This window comes from Aedes albopictus, chromosome 3, assembly GCF_035046485.1.
Source record: "Aedes albopictus strain Foshan chromosome 3, AalbF5, whole genome shotgun sequence".
Classification (NCBI taxonomy): domain Eukaryota; kingdom Metazoa; phylum Arthropoda; class Insecta; order Diptera; family Culicidae; genus Aedes; species Aedes albopictus.
Window position 1 is genome coordinate 258,540,352 of NC_085138.1, and position 24,294 is coordinate 258,564,645.

Here is a 24,294-nt window from a genome sequence, read left to right on the forward strand (position 1 = left end):
TTCGTGTCTTCTACGATAAGTGCGGAAAATAACTAAGGATTCACCGCGCAGAAGACACCGAAACATTTAAATGCAACCGCGCATATCTACTTCCATTTTTGCAAAACTTTGCGCGATTTTTTTTTCTTGCAATGTATAATAGGTCGATAAAAGTAAAATTAGTAGGAACAAAATGTCTTACCTACATTGATTTGGGATTTTTCGACTGGAACTGGATCTTATTGCGTAGAAACGGCTATCTCAGTCTTAATTTACGACGATTTATTTTATTCTTCCCGACGTTTCGGCCATGGGTTTTGGCCTTTTTAAAACAGTCGTTATATGTGTAAGCAAAACTCTGACCAAAATTATCATTTAAATTACCCTAAAATTGTACAAAAAAGCAATGACCCGGATAAATTGACAAATGCAAATGCAAATTGTAACAAGGACAAGGACGATAGACAATTTTTCCCTTGAAAAAGGCCAAAACCCATGGCCGAAACGTCGGGTAGAATAAAATAAATCGTCGTAAATTAAGACTGAGATAGCCGTTTCTACGCAATAAGGTCTTACCTACATATTAAAAAAAGAGAGAATTTTCACGCAGCATATTATGTTCGATTATTTGAAACCTGTTTCGACTTTTTGTCTTTTAGCCTTGTAATGCTTTTGGTTTTCTATTTTTTTAAGTTATAACTTAAGATATTTGGCACACAGACATATTTCCTTTTGTTTAATTTAATTGGCTATTGTTTTTAAAGCAGATTTGCTGCAGCGTGTAGAGAGTGTACGCTCTCTAGACCAACATGTGAAAAAAGCGGAACAACCGTTGAACGCCTCAACTTCTTCCGTCGCTCCTAGGCGTGTTTCAATTCATTCATGCAAATTTACCCTGTTATCAGATAGAGGGGAGACTGCTCTTCCTGTTACTGGTTAGAGTTTACGTGAATAATGGGAAATACGCTCAGGAGGATCTGAAGAAGCAGAAATTTGCAATGGTTGGTACGCACTTTTCAAATGTTAGTATAATCTAGATTGACTCTCTCTTCTTAAAATTAAAGTGACAAGATGCAAGTATGGTTGCACTTTTTGGTCATAAATCGCTAGATTGCGATGCAATCCGGAATTTCTCTTTCAATTTCCATATAGACACCCCGGACTCCGGTAAACAGATCCAGTAGGAAATCTGCCGGGAATCGCTCGCGTACTGTACGTTTGACCTTTCCATACTTCTGCATCACTTTGACCAGATTAGCATCTGATACTTCGGGTGGTAGATCGAACACGCGTACATATCGCGTGTTTCCTGTCACCGACATGCGAACCACCACTTTGCTTCCATTGACGTAATGGAACGGTAACGATTGGCTGTTGTTTTCGAACACAAATTTCAATGCTTCTGCGGATTTGAAGCGGATGAAAACCGATTTCTCATCCGAAATCTTGTAGGCCGTTTCCATCAGCGACAGGTCACCTTTGAGTGCTTTCACAAAGCCGGCCATATCTGCTACGGTCGGTTGCGCGGCATCTAGCGTGTTTTTTATTTCAATTTCACTCGACATTTTGATCGGTATGCACAATGCACTGTATAGAATCAAACAAAAGAAGCTAGCAACTGCACGAAACGTCTGTTCGCGTCGAGAGCTGATCATCCACTGTCGATTTTGTTTTGGTATGTAAAACCGAAAAAGAATATCAAGAAATCATCGATGCCGATGAATCGTAACTTCCAAATAACGTCGCTGGGCAATATGAAGCACTTCCTTGGAATCCAGGTTACTCGTTCGGTAAATGGCGTTGCTCTCAACCAAAAGGCATATATCCAGAAGCTACTTGGACGATTTTACATGGACGAAGCCAAACAGTCAAAAATTCCCTTGGATCCTGGCCATCTACTACCAAAGGAGGAGGAACCAGAGCTACCAAACCAGTATGCTAGCCTGATAGGAGGATTGCTGTATGTGGCCGTCAATACCCGCCCAGATATCGCAGTAGCTGTTTCAATCCTAGGAAGGAGGACCAGTTGTCCAACACAGTCGGATTGGGTTGAAGCAAAAAGGATTTTACGTTATCTGAAAGGAACCATGGATTACGAATTGCATCTTGGCGCCAATTCTTCCCCGCTTGAAGTCTAGTTACGTGAATGCTGACTGGGCAGGCGATGCTAAGGACAGAAAATCAACCACAGGATATTTGTTGCAATATTGCGACATTTGCACCCATTTAGACTCGGCCGAAATTCATTATCATCACAGTCGAATTTCGCACACGACTTCGCAGCGGCTGGCATACACAAGTTCCGTTGAGTTCATCACAGGGGCGTCGGATGCACAACAGGTAGACAAAATCAGTTTGATTAGTGTGAAATGTCGCTGGGAAATGATGATTTAGTGGATTCTCAAATTATCACAGTTGTCTAAACATCAACAAGAAACCCAATACGCAGGAGGGATGATTTCATGGTGCTCGAAGAGGAGTGTAGTAGATTAACCCTTATGTGGCCGGCAGGGTACCCGGGTACCCTGCACCCATTTAAAATACACGGTGTAGAAAAAAGCAAAAAGTTTGCCGGCCACATAACGGTTAATCAAGAAGGCGATCCTGGCGATGTTACATCAAGTAGGCGATTAAGTATCCCAGAGCTGCCACACGGAAAAAAATCCATTCCCAAGACCATGAATATGACTCATAGTTTACCGATATTTTTATGATTTTATGTTATAAATATACACCATGATTAAATTTTATGATTTTATGAATGATTTCACCATAACGCTATGCACCCGTTATTGTTTTGGCTTTCGACGACCAAAAATGGAAAATATAATCATGAAGCTATGATTAAATTAGCTGGGATCATGAGTAGCATTCATGAAGCCAAGAATAATTTTCATAAACCTGGATGCAGATCCTGATGCTTTACCACCACATTCATAAAATTATGGTTGGGTGAGGTAGAACCATGCATAGAATTCATGGAATCAAAAAATACTTTTATGATTCCGTCGTCGTCGGACCTCAATGTTTCTCAGTCAAATTCATAAAATCATGGTTGAGGGAGATGGAACCATGCATAGAATTCATGGAATTGAGAATTACTTTTATGATTCCGTCGTCGTCGGACCTATATGCTTCTCAGTCAAATTCATAAAATCATGGTTGAGGGAGATGGAACCATGCATAGAATTCATGGAATTGAGAATTACTTTTATGATTCCGTCGTCGTCGGACCTATATGCTTCTCAGTCAAATTCATAAAATCATGGTTGAGGGAGATGGAACCATGCATAGAATTCATGGAATTAAGAATTACTTTTATGATTCCGTCGTCGTCGGACCTCAATGTTTCTCATTCAAATTCATAAAATCAAGGTTGAGGGAGATGGAACCATGCATAGAATTCATGGAATTGAGAATTACTTTTATGATTCCGTCGTCGTCAATCCCAAATGCTTTTAATTAGATTAATAAAACGATGCAAGCTAAAATCATAAGAAAATAAAATACGTGATATCAGAGCCCATTTCTATGATTTTGGAACCTATCCATCATCCTTTTTTCTATGAGCAAGCAGCACTTTTTAGTTGGCCTCTTGTTAGTGAAGATATCTCTCTCTCTCTCTCTTCTTGGCGTAACGTCCTCATTGGGACAAAGCCTGCATCTCAGCTTAGTGTTCTATGAGCACTTCCACAGTTATTAACTGAGAGCTTCCTCTGCCAATGACCATTTTGCATGCGTATATCGTGTGGCAGGCACGAAGATACTCTATGCCCCAGGAAGTCAAGGAAATTTCCTTTACGAAAAGATCCTGGACCGACCGGGAATCGAACCCGTCACCCTCAGCATGGTCATGCTGAATACCCGTGCGTTTACCGCCTCGGCTATATGGGCCCTTAGTGAAGATATGTAATGTTCAAATATAAACGAGAACAACAATGATCGAACTCACCGGATAATCATATTTAGCTGGTTTATTATTTTTGTCTTTGGCATCTACATCCAACAGGCTAAGGATGCCCTCCAAACCACATCAATTGTTCACTAGTTCACATCACTTGCTGAGTCTCCGAAGTCGTCGAACGATGGATAAACCGGAAAAATAGAGAGAATTACCGAAAATTAACGCGCGATTCTCACTTTGCTTCACCCTCCGTACATAAACTCGGAACTACGACGGATGGCACAACGAAAACGCGAACTGGACACTGTTTACTTTTTGCGCGTTTATTTTTTAGTCAATCAACTCCCAACAACCTGCCGAATCTTACGGGTACACTGTTTCGATGTTCCATTTCCTCCTATATGCACATTTATTACTCTAACCAAATAAAAACTTTGCAAAAATAGCAGGTTCAACTTTTTCCACATGTCTGTGCTGGACGACCGCGCGATTTATATAATTGCATATGGCAGATAAGTGTAACGCTAGGAAGCGACCATGAATATAATTTATGAAAATGCTTGTTTCTATTCATATTTCTGGTCAACTCATTCATGATATTATGAATTTTATTTATGATATTATGAGTTGGCAGACATCATAAGAACATGATTTTTTATTCATGATTAGGGGAATGGATTTTTTTCCGTGCATTAGAGTAATATAAATACAGGAGGAGCTAATAAATCTAGTCATTCCAGTCCGTACGTTCGACCTGATCTGACCTGATCGGACGCGTCTCGGTGTGCTCGAAAATTGTCGATTTAATCGTGCGAAAGTTTTCAACGCTTTGTGGCAGTACCCCAGCCCGTGATGGGTGACAAGGCGGCTGGCTCAGCCGCCAGCAAAGGCGCTACCAAAAAGCGCCCACCGAGCGGCAGCGACGACGACTCCCTTGCGGTTTCGAAGAAGCACACCGCGAACAATTCCCAACGGCGTGATCCCTCGTTGCGTCGAGAAAAGCGGGAAAAGCATTCATCTGGCCTACTGGATGAAGCGGAGAAAATGGACGAGGCAATCGGCGACTTGTCGATCAACCAACAGCAGCAAGAACGAGAGAAGAAACTTCTTCAACGGAACGTCTTTCACTCACTGATTCGATATTTTACCACTGAACTAGTACCAAGTCTTTTATTCGATCCACGACAACTCTCCCATTCAAGAATTTCAGCAGGAACTACTGGAGAAATCTTAGGAAGAACTCTTAGAACAATCTCTGCAGGTACTCCTGGGGAATTCCAGAAGGAGCTTCTGAATGAATCTTAGAAAGAACTCTAGTAGTAATCTGAGAAAAAACTTCCGTAGGAAAATCAGAAGGAATTTGTGGAGGAATTCAGAAAGAACTTCTGAAGGATTGCCTGAAGCAATTCTTAGAGGATTATCACTCGCAGCTGGAAAATTCGCTGGTATTTTTTTTACTAACAGAAGTTCACCAAGTAGCTCTTTGAAATTGATTTTAGATACCAAAATAAAGTTCTAAAAATCTGAAAAAAAACATAGCGGCTAGAAAAAGGTGCTCTTTTGTTAAAAAATCATTGAACTTTTCTTAATTTAAAAACCCAATTGTGAAAATCATTAAAAACTGATATTTTGACCATGGTTGTATATTAAAGTATACAATACATACTATTTTTTTTCAGTCTAATAACACCTTTAGTAGAATTATTTTCATTTGTAATTGTGATCTGGACACATCGAACGTTGCTAGTCATACTCGTTTTCAGTACCGGGTAGTAAGTGAGTACCAAAACAAATCTAAAACGGTCTCACCACTACAGTACTTCCTAGCCAGCTAACCCATACAGATGCGCGCATGCTCGCTACCGGCCGCCACCCATCGGAACACCACCCCTTCAAACGTGTGTGGCTGGCTGCATACAGTTTGTATCGAACTTTTTTCTGTGTAGGGAAATTTTCCACAAAAACGTGGGGGAGAAGGGAAGATGGATCAAAACACAGCCCGTCCGTTTTTCCTATTTTCCAATGGCGTTACATCCCAACTGGGACAAAGGTTGCTCCCAACTTCATGATGAATGAGCAATTTCACTGAGGGATTTCTTGGCCGACTGACCATCCAGGCATTCGTATATAGCGCAGCAAGCTTGAAGAAGCATTTTTCATCATTTCCCCACGAAAACTGCACCACGACAGCTTTTCACTGTATGGGTGATTTTCCTCGGCGAAAGCATCTGTCACCTGCCCATCATCACCTCGCAAGGAAAACTAGACTGTCAGTGTCAAAATAAAGTCACGAAATTTTCCTGAGTACCTACTGCTCGCTCACTCAATGTGCACCACCCGCACGGGTTTTTGCTCTGCTGTTGCATCGCAGAATACTATTCGTCGTTTCGTCGGCTACTTTGATTCGCGAGGAGTGCAACAATCGCAGCAGCAATGGAGTTTCATATCGTGAAGAACGGAAGGTACGGTGATTGTCGTTCGGTGGCGCGTTCGGTGTGTAAAAGGAGTGTGCTACGCGAGAGAGCATGTGGGGGCTCCTAAAATATGGGCCAAAAGTGCGTTTTCCGGAATTTGCAAACCCACGGGGGTTGTGGGATTTTCCGGGGGTGTGTGTAGTGTGTTTATGAACATGTTGTTGTACGTTCATGTGTTGAAAAGGCCTTGCATTGGTATAAGAGGGTTCTCATCATCATCTGTGTGTAACCGAGCACTATCTTTATCAGTCGTACAGGGAACTTTTTGAGTTGTGCTGGAGAGATCGGGGTGAAGTGCGTCTTCTAAGGAATTGTCGAGTATATCTTCTGCAAAACATGCTTTATTTCTGCTACCCAGCTTCACATCGGTCATTCTTATCAGAAGAAATGCCCGTAGAAACTTCAGAAGAAATCCTCAAGAGAATTTCATAAGAAACTCTTGAAGGTGTTCCTGGAAGAACTTTCGAAGGAATTTCCGGTGAAAGTTTTGACAAACTATCCTGATGAATTCCTGAAAACCCCCTAAGGAAATGTAAATTTTATAACGACCTCTCGATGGAATATTCTAGGAAATTCCTGAAAGAATTCCTGTAAAATCTTCTGAAGCAGTTTTAAAGAAATTCTCGGAAGAGCTCCAGAAAAGAACATTCGGAGGTACCCCTGAAATGTTTTCAGGAAAAAATCATGAAGGAATTTTCAGGGAAACTTTCAGATAAACTTCAGAAGAGATTTCTGTAACCGCAGTAATTCCCCAAAAAAAAAATAAAGGAATCACCAAATCAATTGTCAAAGGCATTGCTGAAGAAATTGCAGTGAAAATTTCCATAGGAAATAAAGGTATTTTCAAATAATTTCTAAATCATTTGCCGGAAACAGAAATTTTAGAAATGTTAGTCGATGGAATTCTTAAAATAATTGCTAAAGAAATTTCCAAATTGCAAGAGAATTTCTGTAAAAATTCTCAAAGAAATTTCCATAGGTTCCATAGGATGGGTTTCCATAAGGATCAACCACTAATTTTCAAAGGAAATCCTGAAGATTTTTTGCGAAGAAGCTTCTAGAGGAATTCACTAAGTTACTTTTTGAGAAAATCCTGTTGGGGAGGAATTTTCGAGCAAACTTTTTGAGGAAATTTAAAGAGTAGCTCTTGAAGGAATTAAAACAGCTGAATTACCCCAATGACACATTTTAACCCGACTTCCCCGATGTTTTCCTTCTCATTTTGTACAACGCACGTTTTGCTCCGATATGTGTGTGGTTCCACGTTCGCTAGCGTACGTATCGAAGCGACAGCAGTGCACTCTTGGACCGCCGCTGAACTGTAGACGCGGGGGGCGTTGTTGGATTCAGTACCACCTAGTGAAAGCCGAGAAATTGCAATCATCCATCCTAGTAAACATTAACCGAACGCAGTGAGCGACAGTAAACAAAGTAACCGAGTAGTTTTTGGCACTGATTGCTGCGATCGGTGTCGCGAAAGAGTCGCTACTTTTATCGCTTGCTGTGAATAATTAATTTGTGTGTATTTCGCGATTAGATAATGTGTAGAGTGACAACAACTCATCGCGTAGTAGAAGTTGTTTAGGAATCATCCAATTCTGTATACCGTGGGTCTCGAGAAAATAGTGCAGTGTAATTCATCCGGTAATCTACCACCATCAAGTTCACGTGCAATAGTGTCCATACTTCGACAGCCAAACACGTGGGTCATCGTAGCCTACTACTGCCAAATCACTAAATAGGAAAAGTCAAAATTGGCCAAAAAATGTCGAAAGTTAACGGTGAAGTGGGTCCATCAACACCGACCAAACGTCATCATCACCTATCGGACAGCTCGGACGACCTACACGAATGGTAAGTGAAATCCAGATGAATAATATGTGTACAAAACGACGACCGACGGTCGATGGCTACAATACAAGTAAATATGAATCAGGCAAATATGAAAACTGCGCTAAACGAACGACAACGACGGAAGAAAGCCGTACTTGTCATATGGAGCTGATGTCTCAGATATGCGGCGGTATGGCTCGGAGCGGTGTGGTTTCTGTTTACATGTGCAATCAATGTGCTGTGGAGGAATGAAGAGGATTGGCGAGAGGAAGATGTGCAAAGCCCGGCGCTTGTGAGTTACCATGCGTTGTTCTGCATTGAATAGCTTTGGATACATGTATTGGGTAGTGTGAACTCATTTAAGGTGGTGTGATCTGAACGAGTGTCTACAATGCGTTTCAATACACTGTTATTGGAAGTTGACTATCAACGGTGAAATATTACTCATTTTGGTACATCAAAAAGCCTGTCTAACAAATGTTTTGGTGCGGTTTTTCTCTTGAATGATAGAACTCGAATAAAATTGCATAAAAAGACAACCTTTGTGTCTATAAAATAATATGGAACAAGCTCACCAATTTACCTTGTATACAGAAGCCTTGCAGTTGAGAAAATTGGAACCTTTCAAATGCTCATTAATTCCATCAAGTGGCAGATAACTTCGAATTGAATGCCGTAATATTTACGAGGTTTTTTTACGCGGATTTTTGAATTAACGCGGTTTATTTTTACGCGGATTTTTGAATTAACGCGGTTTTCATTTACGTGGATTTTTAATTTTAAGCCGGAATTTTTCCAAGCATTATAATAGATTTTCCACATATTTCTGTAGTTTTGGTGCTTGACAGTATTAAAAAGGTAGAATATGATGCAGAGTAATTTTCTGGATATCCAAGGACATCCAAACTGTTCTTGAGTTTAGATCCTAAAGTCTACGTCTGTAACGGTAACTTCTTGCATTATGCAAGGCAACGATTTGTAATCTATTATGCCCAGTAAGTCGTTTAAAAGTTCAATAGACAGTTTCAGATCAGTCGGGATACCCTAGGTCATCCAAACTGTTCTTGAGTTTAGATCCCATATTCTACGGGTGCAGCGGTAACTTCTTGCATTATACAAAGTACGATTTGTAATCTATTAAGCCCAGTAAGTCTTTTGATAGTTCAATAGACAGTTTCAGATCAGTCGGGATATCGTAGGTCATCCAAACTATTCTGGAGTTTAGATCCTAAAGTCTACGGGTGCAGCGGTAGCTTCTTGCATCATACAAATCAATGATTTGTAATCTATTATGCTCAGTAAGTCTTTTGAAAGTTCAATAGACAGTTTCAAATCAGTCGAAATATCCTAAGTCATCCAAACTATTCTGGAGTTTAGATCCTAAAGTCTACGGGTGCACCGGTAACTTCATTCATAATGCAAAGCTACGACTTGTAATCTTTCATGACTTACTGAACATCTCAAAGTTTAATAGACAGCATCATATCTGTTGAGATGTCTAAGGACATCCAAACCGTTCTTGAGATTACATGAACTTCTTTCATTGTACAAATCTACGATTTGTAATCTATTATGTCCAGACATTATTATATCTATTATTGTATCTATCTATCAAATAATTATGTCTATTGTGTCCATTTCTGGCTGTTCGGAATATTTTAAAACTATTTTGGAATAATTATTAATTTAAACCCTGTCTAATTATGTATAGTTACTTTTTGCCTTTCTCGTACACTAAGTGTACTGGAAAGGCTATATGTTCACTTCAATCAACTCAGCTTGACGAATTGAGGTGATGTCTGTGTGTGTGTATGTGTGTGTGTATGTGTACAAACGAACTCACGTCACTTTTCGGCAGTAAATCTCAACCGATTTTAATGACCGACGGTTCATTCGACGCGGAATCTGGTCCCATTGTTTGCTATTGAAAATGGTTCGGATCGGTCCAGCCGTTCCGGAATTATGGCCATTTAGGCGTTCCGTATCGGTACCCCAGGAAGGGGCTAGATATGAAAATGCAACAAACCCACGCATGCGACACATCAAACCACGGCATTTTCGATAATATGATGAACGGTAAGCAAGAAAAAAGTCTCAGACCATATCTGAACCGGTAATGTTCCGGAACCGGTTCCGAAGGTCCCACCAGAAGTGGCCAAATGTAAAAGTGAACTAAAGCCATACATGCGACTCATCAAATCGCAGCTTCTTGAATAACCTGATGAACGGTTAACAGGAAAATAGTCTCAGATCATATCTGAACCGGTAGTGTTCCTGAACCGGTTCCGGGCGTCCCGCCGGAAGTGGACAAATATAAAAATGAAACAAACCCATGCAAGCGACACGTCAAATCGCGCGGTTATCGATGAACGGTTAGCAAGAAAATGGTCTCAGATCACATAAGAAACTACCGGTGTTCCAAAACCGTTCCGGAGGTCCCGCCGGAAGTGGCCAAATATGACAGTGAAGCAAACCCAGGCATGCGACACATCAAGTCGCGGCTTTTTCAATAACTTGATGAATGATAAGCAAGAAAATAGTCTCAGACATCCTAAGATTCTACCGGTAGTGTTCCGGACCCGGTTCCGTATGTCCCGCCAGATGTGGCCAAATATAAAAGTGAACCGAACCCATGCATGCGACACTTGAAATCGCGGCTCCTTAGGCGACCTTTTGAATGCTTAGTAAAAAATAGTTTTAGACCATATTTGAGACAACCGGTGGTGTTCCGGAACCGGTTCCGGGTTCCCTCCGGAAGTGGCCAAATATTATTTTTTTTGTTTTTATTAACGAGATTTTTAACTTGAAGCTAGGTCATCTCGGGACCCTTCCCTTCCGAAGGAAGAACCTACGTTTTGTGAATATGTCGGGAGTGGGATTCGATCCCAGGCCCTTGGTATGATAGTCTTGTGTTCTAATCATCAAACCAGGCCCGCTCCACCGCCAAATATTTAAGTGAACCAAACACATGCATGCGACACATCAAATCGCGGCTTCTTAGGTAACCTGATAAACGGCTAGCAAGAAACTAATTTCAGACCAGTTGGGATAACCGATGGTGTTCCGAAACCGGTTCCGAGTGTTCCGCTGGAAGTGGCCAAATATAGAAGCGAACCAAACCCATGCATGCGACACGTCAAATCGCAGATTTTCCGATAACCTGATGAACGGTAAGCAAGAAAATAGTCTCAGACTACATAAGAAACTACCGGTAGTAAAAACGGTAAAAACTAGCGTTGGGTGCTTCGTCGGAATTCAAAAGTGAGAAAAATTAAAGCAAGCGATAGATACCTTGACAAAACTAAGACGATCTCATCCAATCACACCATTTCAGATTCCTGAGGTGTAATAATGCAGAGGGATAGGTGTACGTTGTATGGGAACATTAAAAATTTAATCGTAATAACTCCGAACAATCTTTTTCAATTCTCTTTCGCATCTAAAATGACTGCGTAAAATTTTTGTGCGACTGGTTGCTCCCTCACGCACTGTAATGTGGTTGAAAGTTGAATGGGATTCAGTATGAAAAATTCAGTTACTTGCATGTTTTTGTCAAATTTTACATGCATCTTGTAGCCAGTGATAATTAAATATAGCGTGTGTAGAAGTGTGTAGAAAATACTTTGTCGAAAATCGTTAGGGTATCTGTGTTTGTGAAGAAATTGTATCGTCTTGGTGTTGATCGGCCTCCAGTGATAGTGAAGGAGGTCAAGCTGTCAACTGAGAGGTCTGATATTTTTCAGCTCTGCCTATACGTTGAACACAACGTCGGAATATGTGCCATCAATAAGTTTAAAGTCAACTCAATGATGGCTCTGATAATATTCTAAGTAAAGTATTCTCATGATTCAGGAACATTTCAGCTCACGTCAACGGAAACGTCATGAGTACATATTCGACGAGAAAGGCACTATCACCACTAGGTGGATCAATCCGGGTTTTTTAGCTTGAGAAACTACTGTCATAGCCATAGACTTTAAAAACTGAGTTCCAGAACACTTAGGATTACCTGGAATATCCCAAAATTTTCTAAGAATGCTTTGTGACCTTTAACTATCAACCCTCGAGCAATCGCGCTGTTGTATTTTGTACAACACGTTGAAATAATCTCGCTTTTCGTGTTCAGCATTAGCGTGGTGCTGACGGTGGTGGGCAACCGCGCGAGTTACGGAAGGTTAAATGAACATGATTTACTGTCTGTACTTCGACACTCATGCGACAACTGTGAGATGGAGTCTTAACAACGAACCGGTTTAAACCAGTGTTGCAAACGATTTCTTTCAATCAGAGCACCTATCAAATGAGAAGCGAATCCTTGTCATTTGAATACATTGTCACTCGAATGAGGCACGAAACACGAGAAAACCCTGCAAAATTCCGCCAGACTGAAAAAATGTCGGGTCAAAGTTGGGTCAATTTTTATCGAATGTTGAACCACTGTTGGACCAACATCGACCAAGTATTGGGTCCATGTTGGGTTTGGTGGCCAAAATAAAAATAGGTGAATGATAGGTTGATGTCGGGTTTGACGTCATCAATGACGGTAAAAGCTTTAAACCTTTAAACAATAGCTTGGCAGTTTGTGTAACTTGTAGAAATTTTGAGTGACAGGCAAAAATCTTAAAATGTTGTCTTAAAATAATTCGTTGAGTTCATTTTGAAATATAAAATCAAGAAGGAAATTATTGAGATAAAAGTTATAAAACATGGTTTTCATTTACGCGGATTTTTGAATTAACGCGGTTTTCATTTACGCGGATTTTTGAATTAACGCGGTTTTTTTACGCGGATTTTTGAATTAACGCGGTTTATTTTTACGCGGTTCGTTGTTTACGCGGTATGTATCCCCCGCATAAAAAAACCTGACAGATACCCTGTAATTATAACGAATCAGCAGCAATATGCACAGCAATTTAATACCATGCATGCTCTACCAGCCTGTCCAACCATATCTCTCTATGAAAGACTTCCATGGCTATAAAACAAGAAAGAAAACTCTTCCTCTCTTGTTGGCTTTCTGAAGAACAGGATTCATATTGCCATGATTACAATAGCGCTACCGTTTTCGGGATGAAATGCCAATGCAAACGTATACCCAAAAGGCTCCGGAATTGTAACTGGATTCCCTTTCGCTTCATTCAATAAAAAAGACACTACACACCGCCAAAGGCTACACAGACTGCACATAACTTACACTAGACAACGAACAACACATACTACACTACGCAGTGCTACGCATTTATATGAATTGGTTGTTTTGAACTCCCAGAAACTACGATCAAAATTTGAGCAAAATCGATCAAGTCTAAGGGGCGCTCAAAGTGGTTAAAGTTTGTATGGCCTGGCCAAAGTCCACGCTCCATACAAATTTCGAAAATTTTGTATGGACAAAAGTCTATGAGATGGCCAAAAGTGAGTCTACGTAGTTTATGGACAGCGCCTTAGCACGCCAGAACTGCTTCGGTCCTCCATCGGGGTTTCCACTGACTTCAACCTGATCAGACATAGCTCACCGTCCTTCCGGTCACATCTTGCACATTCACGGCATGTTGTGCCACAGTGCCAAGGGGCCGTGAAGGCTGGATCCCGGTAGCCGCATGCCGATTACAACACCCGGAGATGGATGGACGCGCAGAGAGCCACGCCCGTAGTCCCGCACAACTCAAGTTATGTTTTCTGCGCCTTTGGTGCTCCGCTGGGCGACCATAGGCTCGCGCGCAAAATAGACTTCTCGGTCCGTGTTTCAAGGCGGCTCCCGAAGGTACCTCGATTCTTTCACTGCCGATCCACAGTACGATGGCCCCTTACCGGAAGACCACGCACTTTGTCCAGGGGAATCCATCATGCGCCCGACTGCAAAGCACGTCGTGCACAGGCACAGGCTTTCAGAACTGAACGTCGCTACTGTGGAGCAAGCAATCAGCACCAGTTTTTAGTCGATTTTGCGCCTTGCGGGACAAAAGCTGTTTCGAAATGGATCGCAGTGTCCTCAAGGCTAACGAGAGAGACAAGTGCACTGTGATCATGCCGTTGTTGCTGGCCATTTGCAGTTGAATGTCTTCGCTCAGATGATTGTATTTTTTCAACGGGCTTGAGTAGTTTCGCGTACTTTTTTACTTTCTATTCAGAGTGCTTTTCGTGTTTCCCTCACAGTACTTGTTCGCTATCGTCCTCGTGGTAATATTCAGCTTATGAAGGAGTTTACTTCCCATTTTGTACTGCCCTATCAAGCAACATGACTCCATGGAAAGATAGTCTATCGTAAGTGCGCTGCTCTTCGGGCCTATCAGCCTCTCTGGGAATGAAAGCCAGTTGAACTTGAATCAGCGATCGGTTACGGAAGATAACGAACTCTCTTGTACACGGAACCGGCCAGTGCATCGCCCATGCGTGCAGTCCTCCACTTATTTAAATGCTTTAATTTAGGGGCTAGCCACACGGCTGTTTTCCCGACACCAGCATCTGGCTTCTGGCAACATTTTTCTCGTCCGTTACACTCTGGCACTCCTCGTCAAACCACCCGTTCCTAGATCGTCTTTAAGCAGTGCCTATCAATTCCCTCACTGCCGTACTGATCACCTCGTGGATAGACTTCCACAAAGTGTTTAGATTGTCGATCGATCGCATTTTTCTTGCTATTCCAAGAATTCCTCCAGGGATTCCTACATGAACTCTTCCTGAGATTCGCCTAGATATATCTTCAAGGATTTCTTCAGGAATCCACCAGCAAATCCTCCAGGGATTTTATCCGGAAATTATTCCTGGCATTCCTCCAGGATTCCATCCAGGCATTTCTACGAGGACTCCTCCAGGAATTCTATCAAGAATTCCTCCAGAAATAATCCCAGGTAAATTCGGGAATTTAAGCAGGAAATCCTCCAGGAATTCCTTCAGAAATTCTTTAGGGAATTTCTTCAGGAAGTTTTCCAGGGAATTTCTTCTCCAGGGATTCCTCTAGAGATTCCTCCAGAAATGTTTTCACGGTTTCCTCCAGAAATTCCTCCAAGAATTCCTCCTGGAATTCCTCTTGAAATTCTTCAGAAATTTCTTCAGGAATTGGTCCAGGTCTTCAGAAATTCCTACAGCAATTCCTCCAGGAATTTTCCAGGGATTCCTCTGGAAATTCTTCCAGGGTTTCCTTCAGGAATTAATCCAGGAATTTCTCCTCCAGGGATTTCTCTAAGAATCGCTGCTTTGAGTGCTACGTCCAAGCTATTTGAAATCGTTGTCCTGGAGCATTTGACCCAATCCCTCAGCCAGCATATTTCGCCCAATCAACACGGGTTCATGGCCAAACGGTCTACAAGCACTAACTTGGTAACATTCACTTCGTTTATCACACAAGAAATTGAAAAGGGGCACCAAGTTGATGCGATATATACAGATCTCTCTGCGGCGTTCGATAAAATGAATCACGAAATCGCTCTTGCCAAGTTCGACAAGCTAGGCATTAAGAACAACGTACTTGCCTGGTTACGTTCGTATCTAGTTGGTCGCACAATGTCCGTCAAGATAGGTGATCACGAATCATCTCCCTTTACTGTTACCTCTGGTGTTCCTCAGGGCAGCCATCTAGGTCCGTTCTTGTTCCTTCTGTACATGAACGACGTCAACTCTGTCTTGGAATGCTTCAATCTATCATATGCCGATGACCTGAAGCTTTACTACGTTATACACGGACCTCGGGAAACCAGTTATCTTCAGCAACAACTTGAAGCATTCGCTGACTGGTGCCGCCTAAACCGGATGGTGTTGAATGTAACGAAATGCTCAGTCATCTCGTTTGGACGAAAACAATCACTTTTACATCATGACTACTGCCTGGATGACACCCATTTAAAGCGGCAAACTACTGTAAAGGATCTGGGTATTATGATGGATGCTAAACTTGATTTCAAGGATCATGTCGCTTATATCGTTTCTAAGGCATCCTCACAGTTGGGCTTTGTATTTAGGTTTGCAAAAAAGTTCAAAGACGTATATTGTCTGAAGTCACTTTATTGTTCGCTGGTTCGACCAGCGGTATTGTTCTGTTGTATGGGCCCCTTTTTACCAGAACGAAACTCTGCGTATTGAGGCTATTCAGCGAAAATTTATCCGCTTTGCGCTACGGCACCTAGGTTGGCAGGATCCTTACAATCTCCCTAGCTACGAAAGTCGTTGCAAGTTGATTCGTCTTGAGCTACTTCAATCTCGAAGAAGTGTTGCGAAAGCTTGCTTCATAGCCGACCTATTACAAGGTGATGTCAGTTGTGCTTCTCTTCTTGAACAAGTTGGAATTCATGTCCCTAGTCGTAGTCTTCGTTTTCATAATTTTCTGTACATTCGTCCCGCTAGAACTAATTATGGACAAAATGAGCCTTTACAGAGTATGTGCCGCGTTTTTAATCAATGTTATGATGTTTTCGACTTTAGTGTTTCTCGTGTAGTAAATAAGAATAGATTTAAGAATGTATTGTGTTAGAGTAAGATGGGCGTACATGTCATTGGGGTTTGTATTTTAACCTGTTGACGAATAAATAAATAAATAAATAAATAAATAAATAAATAAATAAATAAATAAATAAATAAATAAATAAATAAATAAATAAATAAATTCCTCCAGGGATTTGTCCAGGAATGCTTCCTAGGTTTCTGACAGGAATTTTTCCAGAAGTTCCGTCAGGCTTTCCTCCTGAGGGTCCTCCAGAAATCCCAAGGATTATTCCAAAAGTTTCTCTAGAAATTTCTCTATGGTTTCGTACGGGAATTCCTCAAGAGGTTTCTTTAGAATTACACCAGGATTTCCTTCAGAAATTCCTCCAGCAATTGATTCAGGAATTACTACCGCAACTTCCTGGAGTTTATCCAGGAACTATTCCAAGAATTCTTCCAGGATTTCTTGCATGAATTCCTCCTGAGATTCCTCTAGGATTTCTTCAGGTATCCTCCAGGGTTTTCTTCAAAAATTTCCTCAGAAATTCATCCCGGAATTTATCCAGAAATTTTTACAGACTCCTTCAGGAACTCCACCAAGAATTCCTGCAGAAATCACCCCTGGTATTTTTGTCATGAATTCCTCCAGGAATTTCTTCAGGAATTGGCCCAGATCTTCAGAAATTCCTACAGCAATTCCTTCAGTTTTTTTGAAGGCATTCCTCCGGAAATTATTCCAGGGTTTCCTTCAGGAATTAATAATTAAAGGAGTTTCTCCTCCAGGGATTCCTCCAGAAATTACTTTACGGATATTTCCTCAAGAATTTTTCTAGGGATTTGTCCAGGAATGCTTCCTTGGTTTCTGACAGGAATTTTTCCAGAAGTTCCGTCAGGCTTTCCTCCTGAGGTTCCTCCAGAAATCCCAAGTATTATTCCAAGAGTTTCTCTAGAAATTTCTCTATGGTTTCCTCCGGGAATTCCTCAAGAGGTTTCTTAAGAATAACACCAGGAATTCCTTCAGAAATTCCTCCAGCAATTGATTCAGAAATTACTACCGCAACTTCCCCGAGTTTATCCAGGAACTATTCCAAGAATTCCTCCAGGATTTCTTGCATGAATTCCTCCTAAGATTCCTCTAGGATTTCTTCAGTTATCCTCCAGGGTTTTCTTCAGTAATTTCCTCAGAAATTTGTCCCGGAATTTATCCAGAAATTATTCCAGATATTCTTCGAGGCATTCCTACAGCATTTCATCCAAGCATTTCTCTAGGAATTCCTTCAGGAATTCCACAAAGATTTCCTGCAGAAATCACCCCAGGAATTTTTGTCAGGAATTCCTCCAGGAATTCCTTCAGGAATTGATCCAGGAATTCCTCCATGAATTTCTTCGGGAATAACAGCATTTCCTCCAGGTATTTTCCCCAAGAATGCCTCTAGGGATTTATTCAGGAATTCATCCTGGGATTTAACCAGGAGTTTGTCCAGAAATTCCTCTAGGCATTCCTTCTGAGGTTCCTTCAGTAATTGCTTCAGGGATTCCTCCAAGGATTTATCCAAGAATTTCTCTAGAAGTTTCAAAAGGTTCCTTTTGAAATTTCTCCACGGTGTCCTCTTGGAATTCCTCTAAGGAATCTACCAGGAATTCATCCAGAAATTCCTTTTGGATTTATTCTAGAGTTTGCTCCTTGAATTCATACAGGAACTATTTAGGGTGTCCTCCAGTAATTTCACTTGGAATTCATCCAGCGATTCCTCCAGGTATTTCTGTAGGAATTCCTCTAGGAGTTCCTTTAGAAATTCCTCCACGGATTCATCCAGGAATTCCTCCAGGGAATTCTTCTGGAGATTCCTCCCAGAGTTTCTCCAATGATTCCATCAGGAATCCATCTAGGAATTTATCCAGGGATGCCTCCAAGAAATTCCTACAGGAACTTCTCCAGGGATTCCGCCAGGACATTCTCCATGACATCCTCCAGAGATTCCTCTAGGAATTGCTTCAGGGATTTCTCCAGGAATTTCTGCTGTGATTTCTCCGAGAATTCCTTTAGGGATTCCTTCAGAAATTCCTCCAAAGATCTATTTAGAATTTTTTCAAGGAATTCCTACAGGGATTCCTCATTCGGTTTCTTCAGATTTTTTTCCAGGGATTCCTCACATAATTGCTTTTTGGATTCCTCCAGAAATACTTTCAGAAATTCCTTCAAGGATTCGTATGGTATTAACTCCAGGCATACCTGCAAGAATTCCTCTAGGGATTTCTCCAGGAATTCCTTAAGGGATTGCTCCGGGAATTCCTGTAGTGATTCTTTCAGAAGATTCCTCTCGGGATCTTTTCGAATATTGATTCAGAGGTTCGTTCCAAAAATTCAGTAATCTGTCAAGAATTTTTCCTGGATTTCCTGAAGATTTTTTGAATTACTTGAAGGATTTCTAGAGGAATTTCTCCAAGAAGTCATCCAGATATTCTTTCAAAATTATCTTCGAGATATCTTTATGGAGTTCATCCACAGATTTATTTAGGAATCCATCCATTAATTTCTTCAAGAGTACCCCCTATAAAGCATTGTCCACTTAGAATCCGTACGCGAGGCATATTTTCTAGGGACGCTCTCAATGATCACAATCTTAATTCTTTTACAGCAGTCTGATCCTACACTAGTCCTCTTTAAATGGTGAAAATTTCATCGATTTCCTTGCAACGAGGGAAAAGTTATTTCAGATTGAAGACACGAGAAGGAAAAAAATCTTGCACAAACACGTTGAAAATTTATCGTGGCCAGGTATGACAGTCGCAAAAAATGTTAATATCTCCAAAACTATTATGTGATTTGTGCACATATGTTGTTAATCATGGCATGAGGAAGTGTCCCCTGAAGATTAAAGCTTGGGTTCATTGATTAGTCTGCTTGGAATTCGAAGATTTGGCGGGAAGTTCGAACTCTGGGCATCGTTTTTTAAAAACAAGATAATGAGAACGAATTTATACAAGGATGACAGCCTCAAGAACTGTGTGCTGCTTTTAAAAAACGCACACGAGGGATCTATAGAGGTTTTACCTATTTTGATGATCTGTCACGGCAGCCGGAGCCGTTCAGTGGTATCGTCACAGATGGGTTGTGTTTATCAACGGAAATACACTCAAATTTCACGTTTCCTCGATTCACTAAATTATTCCTCATTTCGCAATAAGAAAAATGTTTGGAAATTTTTCTTCGGAATCCTAATCAGACTAGTCAAGGCACTCAGGAAATTGCATAGACGACCTGATTGTTGGACTAACATGCCGAAGGGGTTGATGCTAAAATTTACCAACGTTGTGCAGATTTTTAAGGAGATTAACACGGAAAAAGTGAGCAAATCTATCTGAAATAAAAATAAATAATTTCAATGTATTTTTTACATGAAACTACAAGAAATAATCTTTGTTTTGAGGGCTTTATCATTTATGTTTGTTATGCCATCCCTGAGATATACGTGATTTTGTCCGTCCGGATTCTAAATGGACAATGCTTTAGTTCCTGCAAAGTGGTTTATTCATAAAGTCGTCCTGCGATTCTTTCGGGAATGTATCCTGTAATTTTTACACAGTCACTGTGACTTACTTTAAACTTATAAGTCTAGATTGAGTTTAAATAAGGGCGAAAGTAACATGAGAGAGTTCTCTTCATCGACTCTCTCTTCTGCAAATTAAAGTGACAAGATGCAAATTCAATCAAACTTTTTTACACTTAGACGCTAGATTGCATTGCAACCTAGCGATTTATGACCAAAAAATTCAACCATACTTACATCTTGTCACTTTAATCTGAAGAAGAGAGAGTCGATGAAGAGAACTCTCTCATGTTACTTTCGCCCTTATTTAAACTCAATCTAGAAGTACTTACAAGGTAGAAGTGCTTTCGGACATTTCTCCACGTAATTCTACAGGAATTCATCCAGAGAAGATTCTTTCGAAATTCTCCCAGGGATTGTCCATAAATTCCTTCAGGTAAATTCTAGGATTTTTCTCCGGAAATACCTCTAAGAAATTCTTAAATAATTTCTCCATGGATTCCCTGCAGAAATTCTTACAAGGGAACTTCGAGGATTTCTTCCAGTGATAGTTTCAGGGCTTTTACGAGAATACCTTCAAAAAATCTTCCAATGATCCTTCCGGGAAAACGTCAATCAACGTTTCTATAAGATTATGTTCTGAGATGATCTGAAAAACAAGTAATTGGAACCGCTAATAGCACTACACTGATATGTGTAGAATAGGCGAGGTTTTTTCAACATAATGTATAAAATACAACAGCGTGACTGCTGAAGAGTGCAGTAATGCTTTTCTAGAATATAATGTTATTATTTTCAATTTCATCGTGTTACGTTTAATTATAAAAGGTAGTTGGTATAAATTTGCTGAGGCTGCTCAAAACACTCGCCCCTCTCCTTAACCAAATAGCTGTCTTTATTTTTTTGCGTATCGTCGAAACTTGGATAACGCCTGAATCTCAGCCTAGGATTTAATGATAACTTTTAAAGATACTATAACTTCCTCAATGAACATATGGATTTGTGCAGACGCGCAAAAACTCGATGCCCAAGAAACTCAAGGAAGTTTATAGTTACCGACTAGAAATCACCTTCAGCTAGGTTTTAATTAATATACTCGCGTTTACGCTTCAGCTATATGGACCCTTAAATATGTGAGATCCTTTTTCTGAAACGGTCCAAAAACTTCTGCTGAATTCCATTTAAATTTCTAACAGATTTTTTTCCTATATTTGAATTCCACATGGAAGCATTCAACAATATTTTGCAGTAATGCTGCTAGAAATTTCAGAGGTTCTTTGGGATATCCCTTTAAAGAATTCCTTTGCAAACTTAAGATTTCATTTCTCGGCAATTAAAAAAAGTCGTTCAAAACATAATTCTGGTTCATATTTCTGGTATTTTATTTCCAAACACAACTAACAAAGTAAATAGACGATTTTGGACAATGATCTTGTAAAGCGTGGTGGATTGTGGGGGGGGGGGGCTGTTTTACTATATTGTAAAATATTTGAATTAAATAAAATTCTCAATTATTAAACAACAGTAAAAGATTCTTTTAGGCTGTAACTTTAAAACTTTTCTACTCAAATTGAAACATTTTTAGATCAGCACATGTAAAATGTTGATCTTGCATGGGTAACAATTGACATTCGTTTTAATTAGTAAACTACAGGGGATGGCCAAAATGTTTGGGATAGTCAACTTTTTTTCTCCCACAAAAAAAAAATCAACATGCTGTAACTTTTCATAGAGTGCATCAAAAAATCTCAAATTTTGACTGTTTGTCAACCTATTTTATGTGCATCATTGGTACAAATTTGGGCTCGATTGATTAATTTTTCGCGAAGTTAGAACCGTTCGGGTAAAACACTATTATTTAGACAACTAATTTATGAACTGTCACATCTCGGAAACCAGTGAACCGAATTGAATGATTTTTTAAACGTTTATCAACAATATATTGATAGTTAATACGACGTTATAAAATGTAATATTTTCTCACGGCAAATTAAGTTATACCGGATAGAAATTTTTACTCATATAGAGGAAAATAAGTCAAATTTACAATACCACACAAAAATTACTAAATGTGTTCTTCCTTCAATCTAAATAGACTCTAAAATATCTGGTTAGAGATATCTTGAGAACAGAAGTGGAAAATCTTTGGATATCAACACTAAAATTTATTGACATTGATGTAAAAAAATTACATTTCTTCGAGAAAAATCCAAAAAGTGTCAATCCATGATAACTTTTTCAACGTTTAAAAAGTACCTATGTTTTAATAGTTTGTGAAGCATTTACATATTATTAGTGTACGTTCAAAATTTCATGCAATTCGGTTCACTGGTTTCCGAGATATGACACCTCAAAAATAAGTTGTCTGAAAAATAGTGTTTTACTCGAACGGTTCTAACTTCTAACGGTTCTAAATTTGTACCAATGATGCACACATCATAGGTTGACAAACAGTTAAAATTTGAGATTTTTTGATGCGCTCAATGAAAAGTTATAGCTTGTTGAACTTTTTTGTGAGAGAAAAAAAAGTTGCCTATGCCAAACATTTTGGCCATCCCCTGTAGTATTATGGGTGCAAAAAAATAAATAAACGTCTCCTGTTATGTTAGCAAACTATATTGATCCTAAGGATTTGTATCGTAATATATGGGGAATGTGTGCTCCGACATACGTTGAATATCATTGTATGGGATATCAATCAATAACACAAGTTTACAAAATAAAACGAAAGTCGTGAACTTCTGTCAACGACCAAAATTTTTGAAGCACAATTTAGTGCTGATTTCGAAACCGACCTTCAAAAAACTTTAAGTGGAACAGTTTTTGAGTTTTAGCTCAATATCGAGTTTTGCAACTTTTCAAAATATATAATTTACTAAAATTCAAATATAATGCGTTTTGTTCAACCAATTTTAAATCTTTTTCCATAAATTAAAAGCTGAATACAGTACCATTCGATCATCTGAATACAGGTTTTGCGTCAGATTGATAAAATTCAAGATATTGGCGAGTTTTAGGGATGATCTTCTTAAATTTTAGCAAAATTTCCAAAATTTTTTGAAGAAATGTATTTTTTTAAATAAGAAAAAAACAACTTAAAAATTCTTTCTCGACGTTTATTTGACATATCATATGTAGGCGAGTTACAGTAAAAATTTCAGCTCAATCGGAGCATTGATTACGGAGAATGAGATGTGTGAAGTGAGCGACTTTGCTTAAAAATAGAACAAAAATCGATTTCAAATCATCAACCTTGTATGGAAAGTCGAAAAAATTTCCGCTCTACTGTAATTTTTTTCCTTCGCGTTTTCGAACTCAGGGTATGATTCTACACCAAAAATGATCATCAGCTTACCGAGTTCAAAAATGCTGTAAACTAGTGTAATTAGTCCATCTAGCGGCCACTAGCAACAGTTAAATTCAAACAGCATGATATACCCGCGTATGCCAGCTATTCATATCAACCGTGTCGATATCAACCATGTTTCTTCAAAACGAGGCTCAATCATACACGTTTTACAAAGTACATACTGTGAGTAACAGCTTCCACCCAAGCAGAGCGTGTCAGAATGTTATACACTTATTCTTTGGAATAAGACAAGCACTATGTTGTATGGGTAATTTCAATATAGAAGCATGATGATTTTCAATTTCAAGTTTATTACTGCAGAACTGTATGAACCATTCGATTAGGTGTACGTACATACATACAACACAACATTCATTGAAAATGTCGTGCCGTCAAACGCCATATTCTCTTCCACTCCGAAATGCCCTTCCGTGGAGAGTCTCAATCTAAAACCAATCCGTCATCCGGTTTAACACCATTCGACTCGTTGCTGTAGGGAAGAGTGAAGTAGATTGCGCCTCCTTGGGAAAGATTGGTTTCTTACCTTGAACTGTACACAATTATTTCTTCTTCTTGGCGTAATCTTGAGCTCGCGAGCTTGATTGGCCGACCGTATTTGCTACTCCAGTATCGCTAAATCTGCTACATTCACACAAGGAACCAATGAGATAGCTGCTTGGGAGCTGTCCATTCAATACGTAAGGGATTTTTTTTTGCGATTTTCGACAACCCCTCGTAAGATTTTTTGTATGAGAATCCACACATTTTTGTATGGCACGTAAGATTTCT

General features: G+C 39.8%; 1 protein-coding gene across 3 annotated transcripts in view; it reads left to right on the plus strand.

The window, feature by feature from the left end:
• LOC109422376 (NAD kinase) overlaps positions 1-24,294 on the plus strand; it is a 156,701-nt gene that overhangs the window by 30,593 nt on the left and 101,814 nt on the right. The window contains exons 1-2 of one of the 3 annotated variants that reach the window (XM_062860392.1): positions 6,185-6,345; positions 7,631-8,211. The exons of 1 other annotated variant lie outside the window; for it this stretch is intronic. In XM_062860392.1, the coding sequence (XP_062716376.1) occupies positions 8,123-8,211 (89 nt within the window). In that variant the 5' untranslated portion in view covers positions 6,185-6,345; positions 7,631-8,122. Of the gene's footprint in view, positions 1-6,184; positions 6,346-7,630; positions 8,212-24,294 lie in introns of those variants that run through there. One more of the 3 variants, XM_062860390.1, reaches the window with a different exon arrangement.